This window comes from Centruroides sculpturatus, unplaced genomic scaffold (genome assembly GCF_000671375.1).
Source record: "Centruroides sculpturatus isolate CEXI.00-Female unplaced genomic scaffold, Cexi_2.0 scaffold964, whole genome shotgun sequence".
In the NCBI taxonomy this organism is placed as follows: domain Eukaryota; kingdom Metazoa; phylum Arthropoda; class Arachnida; order Scorpiones; family Buthidae; genus Centruroides; species Centruroides sculpturatus.
Window position 1 is genome coordinate 133,410 of NW_019385230.1, and position 9,010 is coordinate 142,419.

The 9,010-nt window shown below is 27.3% G+C and overlaps 1 protein-coding gene and 1 long non-coding RNA gene across 2 annotated transcripts in view; one reads left to right on the forward strand and one right to left on the reverse strand.

Annotated features, from left to right (window-relative positions):
- Positions 1–9,010, reverse strand: part of LOC111636467 — an 86,095-nt gene that overhangs the window by 53,709 nt on the left and 23,376 nt on the right. The gene's annotated exons all lie outside the window — the stretch shown is intronic.
- Positions 1–9,010, forward strand: part of LOC111636465 (fibroblast growth factor receptor 3-like) — a 48,183-nt gene that overhangs the window by 22,002 nt on the left and 17,171 nt on the right. The window contains exon 8 of the mRNA XM_023381725.1: positions 4,970–5,094. Within this exon, the coding sequence (XP_023237493.1) occupies positions 4,970–5,094 (125 nt within the window). The remainder of the gene's footprint in view (positions 1–4,969; positions 5,095–9,010) is intronic.

Here is a 9,010-nt window from a genome sequence, read left to right on the forward strand (position 1 = left end):
CAACGTTAGCAAATTTAATAATGTCTTTATTTTTCACGATTGTCGATATCGTCGTTCTCGGAATACGGAATGCAACAGTTAAATCTCGTTAAATCTCGAACACGCGTGCCACCTTCATATTTCTCAACAATCTCTTTTTTCAGTTCCATTGTGATTCTAGTCATTTTTTATTTTTCTGTTGCCCTTTTGCAATTCATGATTAATAAAAATAAAATGTTACTTACAAATTAAAATCAGAAGAAATTTAACAAAGTTATAAACCGTAGCACCGTGAATGTCTAGTCTAGTGTAGTACACCGATAGTTCTACTTGTTCATAGATGGCGCGTATAATTGAATTAAGTCGTGTACTGAACAAAAGTCGTTTACCGAGCAAAATTTGTTTCGTCCAAACAGGACGTATTCTAAAGCAGACGTATACTGAGGTTCCACTGTATTTATATTTGTGTTTTTATAATTGTAAAACTTGTTCTAGAATCTCAGACTTGATGAAAGTGGAATTTCCTTAAAATATTTTTTATTAACACTAAATTTTGTATCATTCATAACAAATTCAAATGGAAGAATTAGAAAATGATTATTGGCATTCAAATCATTTTGAAATAATGAATTATTTCATATCTAACACATAATATACATCCTTTGAAATTCATTTTATAGGTTATATAGAATTCATTTTATTTGTTATATCTTATTTTATCTTAAATAATCTCTGAAATTATATATTAATGCTATATAAATAAATGTTAATTTTACAAATGTTAAAAGTAATTAAAATATCAATATAAAGATTGTTTTGATTGAGAAATTATCTCAAAGATTAATTTACAAGTAGGAGATTTATAATTGTTTATTATGAAAAACTGTTTTTGTTCACAGTAAACAATAATTTAAAGAATTAAACATTAAATTAAATATAAAGAATTAAAATATAGAGGAAAAGAATTAAATATAAAAAATAAAATTTTGAAAATTGTTGACTAATATATAATTGAATGTTCATAATATAATATTATCTTAAAACATTCAATGACATACTGAGTAAAACCTGGCAAAAAAAAACTATGTTAAAACAATTTGCTATGAGTATACTATAGTTCTCAGATGGACAAAAGGAAGAAGAAAAATATCTTACAACTCTTGAACAAAAGTATTGAGTCAATATATATATTATAAAGGTAAATGTACAATGTATGTGCCACTAAAACTCAAAAACGAGTCCCGGTATGATCAAGGGAGTAATATGGTGTGGTAGCCCTCTATCCCCCATCCATGAAGGTGGTTCCTGTTTTTATCTGAAGGGCATGCTGTTGAAGATATAAGGGCTGGAAGTTTTGCCCTCTAGAAATTTCTAGAACAGTCCAGAACATTTGAGAGTATTTGAGAACATTCCACAACATTTCAGAATGTTCCGGGATGTTGAACAGTTAGTAGTTGAAAGTTGAAATTTGGTACACGGTTAGGATACGTCACGAGAACACACACTAAGAAGGGATTTTTCAAAATTCCTCCCCATGGGGAAGAGGGACAGGATTAAGGCTTAACACTTCCATCAACAATGGAAGTGTTAAGTAACAATGGAAGTGTTACATAACAAAGGAATTGTTAAGAGAAAGCAATGTGCAAGACTCAGATGCAGTTTTTTTGTTTTTGTGAGAAATCGAACATATTTTTTGACCCATCTAAAAACTCTCTAATTAGTCTGGAAACGGGGACCCAATTCTTGCATTCTGTGAAACGGGTAAAGTTGACTATAACATAATAATCTTAATCTTCGCTATCATTACTTTTGCCAAAGCAACACCGGGCTTATCTGCTAGTTTTTAATAATTGACAAATATAATGGACATATTAGAGTATTTACGTACCAAATGTCATAGAGATGTTTACATAAATTACAATGTTATAGTACTCTTAACGAAGTAAGAGTTAAACAAAAGTATAGAACATGTTGATGGTTATTATTATAAAAATTATTATATCAAAAATATTAAATTTTAACATCCTAAAAATGAATAATACTCTTATAAATAAATTTTATGATGTCATTATAGTAAAGTATAAAATTGAAGTGAATGATGGCACCCAGTAGGGAATTAAGTGAAGATAAGAAACAGTTAATAATTTTGATGTATCAAGAAGGAAAATTACAAAGGATAATAGAAAAACATTACACTGCTCTCAAGAAACAGTTTCAATAATAATTTCAAAGTTTAAAACATTTGGAACTGTGAAAAATCAGCAATAGGTTGGAGAAACAAGATCCACAATCAAGAGAGATGACCGTAAGTTAATTTAAATTGTGAAAAAAAAAACAGATTTTTGTCAAGCAGCATTAATTCAAAATGGAGAGAGACAAGTGTTAATCTATCAGACATTACAGTAAGGAAGAGACTAGCAGAAAAAGATTACCACTCAAAAACTCAGAACAAAGCTCTATATAAAAAAAAAAACAAAAGAAAAAATCATTTGAAATGGGTGAAAACTCAAAGACTGGAGTGTTTGACTGGTAACAAGTTATATTCACCGATGAATCAAAAAATATGTATTGGTTATGGTAATGATGGCAGCACATCAGTATACAGATCAGATGAAAATTTCCATCCTGACTGTTAAAATTCATCAGCAAAATTTCCTAAAAGTATAATGATGTGGAGATGTATAATCTGTAAAGGGATTGGTGAAATGACAATCCTTGGTAGTATATTGAATGCTGATGGTTACTTGGAATTATTAAAATCTTTAGTGTTAAAACATGAGGAGATCACTTTGGTTATGAGGATTTCATCTACCAGGATGACAATGCATCATGCCATAAGGCTAGACAAATTAAGCAATGGTTTCAAGAACATAACATAAAGCATTTAGAATGCCTGTCAACAGTCCAGATGTATCTCCCACTGAAAATGTTTTTAATATTCTGAAGAAAATGATCTCTTAAAAAAGAGCTGCGCCAATAGAAGAATTAAAGAAGACAGTCAAAGAATTATGGTCACAAGTTGATCCAGAGCTGTGTAAAAAACTTATTTCTACAATGCCACAAAGAATTAAGACTGTAATTAGGGCAAAAGATGGCCCTACAAAATCTTAATCATCATTATTCCATACTTTTGTTCAACTCTACTTTGTTTAAAATGCTATAATTTTGTATTTTATGCAAATATCTGTGTGAAGTTTGGTGTGTAAATAACTTAATATATCTATTATATTCACCAATTATTAAAATTTCAACAATATTTTTGTAAGTTTGATTATTTAAGGATCAAAATAATTTTTCTGCAGCAATTACAAAATAAAATATTCTATACTTTTGTTCAGAGGTAGTAGTAAAATTTAAAAATGAATATGGCTTGCAAGCATTTTCTGGTAAAATCCTTCAACTTAGTGTAAAAACTCAAAAGCAAAAAAAATCTTAAATGTTTTAAGACTACTTATCTTCAACTTCACTATTTTACATATATATACAGTATATAGTATTGTAGTATTGAAGATAAGAAATATATATGTTATAAGGTCATTTACAAAAATTTAAATGTATGAATAATACATATAAAAATAGTAGCTAATAAAATGCTGAAATTTCTATTCTTATTAATTATATTTTTATTATATATATATATATTATGATCAAGTTCAAAGTAACAAAGAAAAAAAACATATTGGCAACTATTAACATTTATGATGAATTTCAACTTCATTCTGATAAATCAAAATTGTACATAAAGAATAATTGAAGTGTGGGAGAATATTTTAAAATATTCTCCTACACCAACAGGTATTCCTTGCTTAATGCGGTTCTGGTTAACACATGAAATTAATTGCAGCAATCCCTTTATAAATGTGGTGGGAATTTTAATTAATGCTGCTTTAACAGCTATCTTTATTTAACGTAATGTTTTTTTCAGCAAATAAGGTGTTGGTGAATTTGCTATTTTCTGCTTAGGGTGATTTTTGATATAGATGTGTATTTAATTATCATAGTTGTGAAATTTTACACATTACTGCTAATGTTATATTGTATTCTGTGTTCAGAAGCTTATTTTAAAACTTTATTCACATTTTGTTTGCATAAAATCAAATCAAAATGTCTGCAGATAAAATACATAAAAAGCATACATAATATGTTTGATATGTTTTATAAGGGATATAATGCTATATAAACAGTAAAAGGTACTCAGTGTGTATTGGGAAGATGCTCGAAATGCTAGGCATGTCAAATGTGGATTTGAAAGTGTTGTTCAGGAAATTTTGAAGTAAAGATACAAAACATATGGGCCTCCCAAAAGCTGTGGACAAAATTTCAGGAAGAAATTGTTAAAAATCAATGAGTAACAACTCTTGAACTTGTAACAAATCTTAGTGTATCACTGACACGATGATTGTGTTTTGCATACAAGAATAAAAAAAAAAACAAACTGGACTGAGTATAATTTTGTCTGATGAAGGTAGGCAGTTGTAAGATTTAATTTTATTTTTAAATTAGTTACACATTTTTATCATAGAAAACTTTTCTTAAGGATGACAAAATTAAACTAAAAATATTTATTAACTGAAAATTTTGTTTTAGTGGATCAGGATTGTTCAGTCGAGTACCAATGTACCACTGTATTTGATTAATATGATTTGGATATATACAGTAGCATCGAGGGATTAATTAATCGCATTAATCAAGGGATACCTGAAAGGAGTGATTGATTTGATTTTATTTGAAAGGAGTGATTGATTTGATTTTATTTGAAAGGAGTGATTGATTTGATTTTAGTTGAAAGTGATGTGATTGAAACTGACCTTTTTGAAATGGCAAGAGTTAATATAAGTATGCCCAAATGTTTAGAATACAAAATCATAGTCTAGAAATTGTTTTATTGTATAACTAATAAAATAAACTGTGAAATAAAGAAAATCATATTATAAACATTAAAATAGCTAGGAAAAAATATGTTCATAGATATTAAAATAAACTTTTTCAGGATACAGATTCTTCACTAGCACCCATTGTAAAAATAGATATTCCACGTGATTCTCTATCGGAATTTATCACAATTTCAGAATATGAAGTTCCTTTAGATCCGAATTGGGAATTTCCAAGGGAAAGGTTAGTATAATATTTAAACAATTAAAAATGAATATAAATTTTTCATGTATAACAATTTCGTTTTTAAATTGGATTTAATACTAAACTATTCCATTAATAAAATTAAAAGATTCTATTCAAATGATGAGATCTTTTAATAAGTTTTTGTTTTAAAAAAATTGCCATCATCAAATCTGTTCTGTTTTTTTCTTATCTTTTAGCTTTATTTGATATGTCCTTGAATATTATACACTTCACAATAAATTTTCACTCATTCATGAAAATTTCTTTTGATGGATAATATCAATCTTATTTTTGTATCTGTTACTCTGGAGACCAAGATGAATATAGACAAAAGGATTAGAAACCACTTTGTCTTAATAATTTTCAGTATTCATTTTGCACATATGCAAGAAATCTCGAATTTATCTTGCATACTGTCTGTGAGATATTCTGTATTCTATTTTTTTATTTTTTAACACAGATTAAACATTTATATTTTTACTTTAGAATCCTACACTTTTTTAAAAATTAAAATTATTTATACAACAGCTGATTCATTTTGATAGATTTGGCTGTAATACCAGATGAAAGTGAATATGATGTCATAACATTATATCTATTGATTTTCAAACAAAAATCTTTTTTTTAAAAGAATTTAAAGAATGAATAAATATTTAGCTAAACAAAAAATTATAATACAAATAATAATTTATCTTTTAAAATTGTAACTTTCAAATACATATATACATATATAAACATAATTAAATTATGTTAGGCTTTTTCTANGGTGTTAAATTTCACAGAAGGGCAAGACAAAGGAAGTTAAACTTTGAAGCTTTTTCTTCAAAATTAACACATTTCTTTCGTTTTTTTCAGTTTTAAGTATTTTTTATGTTTAATTACATTTATATCAAAAATTGCTAGGAACTAAAGCGATTAAGGTAGATCTAGCTGTCCTTTACATCCATAAAGGTTATATGTCAGTGGAACAAATGGAGTGAGCTTTGAGCGTCCCACGATTTTTGGAGACTGTCTATACGCGGGCTTCCTAAACAAGCCTATATGTATGTTTGTCCAAAAAAAATTTGGATGAAATACAAACCATACAACTTCAAAATCGCATAAAAAGAATCCGCATAAAACGAGACCTTACAGTAATGTTTTTGAAATGTGAATAAAAATGATTGTATTTTTTGTTTAAACTAATTTTATTCATCAAAATATTTACCTTCACATTCAATTACACTTTGTCAATAGGAGGGTAGTGTAAAAATAATATTTTACTTTTGTGGTTGTTATGTATATATAACAAGGGAAAGTATTACAATTTTGTCAAATTTTACTCTTGAGTTTTTTTGCAAATCTCCATGTTTTGAGATCCCCTGAACCCAAAAAGGCAAAACATATTCTGTGGATATGTCTGTGTTGGCATCTATTTTGTTTAATATTTCAGGATGGGTGAACATTAAGTAACAAAATTTGGCACAGTAACTTCTATATAGGGGACATTGATGCTATTTAATTTTGGTTGTGAAAAGTCAAGGGGATGGAGAGAGAGTGTGGTAATGTGTCATACCTTGCGTAGGGAAGATTTTACTTGTTAGCATTTATGGTTCTTTATAAAACAAATCTCTACTCTCAAAATTAAGTCTTTTCACATAAGTCTCATAACAGCTGGGAAAGTTATGCAACTCATTGCTAGATTTGTTTATAAATGATTTGAATGACTTCCAAAAAAATCTGTTTATTGCAAGTACTTGAATATTGGTGAAACTCAGGAAATTTGTACAGTGAGAAGCTACAAAGAATACATGATAAATTAATGCTAAAACAGTCATCTATGGTAAATCATCATGGTATTTTTGTTTTCACAATGTAATACTCACTCCTACATTTCAGCAATTACAACAAACAAAATAATGCAATTAGGATGGGAACTTTTACCCCATCCTTCCTATTCTGCTGACTTATCTCTGTCCAATTACTATATTTTTTATCTTCAGATAATCATGTGTGTTGAAAACAATTTACAAATACACAGCTATAAAAGAGGAAGTAACTCAAGCTAAAAATGGTATTTTCAGACTTTCCTTCTATTGGGAAAGTATAATTGAATGTGAATATTTTGATGAATAAAATTATTTTAAATAAAAAAAATATAGCTATTTTTCCATATTTGAAAAAATGAAATTATTTTTGTTACCTGATATTATACATATGATTATGCATGTGTATGTATGGTTATATTTTACTTATAACTCATTGTTTATTTTGTTGTTAATATAGCTGAAAATGAAATGGATAATGCACATTACAATGATCTATCTGGAAATATTAGTTATACATCAATATGGATTATCGTATCAGTTGTAATTTCAATTTTCATTAGTGCTGTGGGTATCTATGCAACATATCAATGTCGTTTGGTTCAACAGAAAAAGAAGATCAGTTTAATTTCTCCTCACATGACTATAAAAAAGAAAATAATTTTAGAACATCAAGTAAGATTTATTAAAATTATATGATGTGGAAAATTGATTGTAATTCTTATACTGTTCCATTTTATTTAACTGCTAAATCTCTTAATTTTATTAATGATTTTAAATTACTCAATTCAAAGTAATATTATTAAGTTAATAGTAATAAAATTACATTTGTGTTGTAATAACTGAATTGAGTAATATTTCTTTGTGTTTTTATATAATAAATATGTTTAGTTATATATACCGTATTTTCCTAAAATTTAAATTTGTTTTTTGAAATTTTAAAGTTTAATATGAACAACTTATTTGATTTACATTTTAAATTTAAAAAGCTTCTAGAAACAACTTTCATCATATAGATTTAAACAGATTGATTTTAGACAACAATTCTAAAAATGACTTTAAAGAAATATAAATAAATTATTCCATATTTATTTTTTACATGTTAGTTTGAAAATCCTTCAGCAGTATAAGATGATGAAAATAAAACTTCCCCAAATCAAAATTTAGACATTTTTATAAGATGTTTAAAAAAGTATACTTTTCTAAATCACATCTTAAAAAGTTCTAATGCAACTTGTCAAAATATAAACTTAATTACAGTATTTTTTTTTTTACTGATGTCTCTTTTTAATTAATTTATGGGGGTTTTTAAGTAGTTTTTTATTTTTAATTTATTTATAAACTCTTAAAACTTTTAAAATAATTAAACATATTTATGTTTTAATTGGCATTTATATTCATTTCTTATGTATTTTATACTAAAGCTGTGTTTATGTATATGTTGTATCTCTAATATTAATTTTATTCTTTAATTTTCTCACCAAATCTGTGTTGATATTCTGAATATTTATACTAAATAAGAATTGTTTTGTTTTGATTTTGTAAAAAACTAAAGCAATTGTTCTTAATCATAATTTTACTGCTAATTATTTAAATATACAGTGGAACCTCGGTATAGAACCTTAATCCGTTCCTGGTGTTTGGACTTATACCAAATAGGACGTATACCAAACCAACCTTTTCCATAAGAAGTAATGTAAAATAATTAATCCATTCTCATGTAAAAAAAATGGCTGGCTTTAAACACCTCCCTTTCCTTGCTAGTTTCTGCTTGATTTTTCATGAGATCAGCATGTATCCTTTTAACTTTCTCGCAAATAATTTCTTCCGATACGCTGTCGCCAGCACACTGTTTTTCAGTTATCCAAAGCAAAAGCAATTTCTCGACATGATCTAATGTCTTCGATCTCTGTTTAGAAATTGATTTAACCCCTTTCGCAACGTTAGCAAATTTAATAATGTCTTTATTTTTCACGATTGTCGATGTCGTCATTCTCAGAATACTGAATGCAACAGTTAAATCTTGTTAAATCTCGAACACGCGTGCCACCTTCATATTTCTCAACAATCTCTTTTTTCAGTTCCATTGTGATTCTAGTCATTTTTTT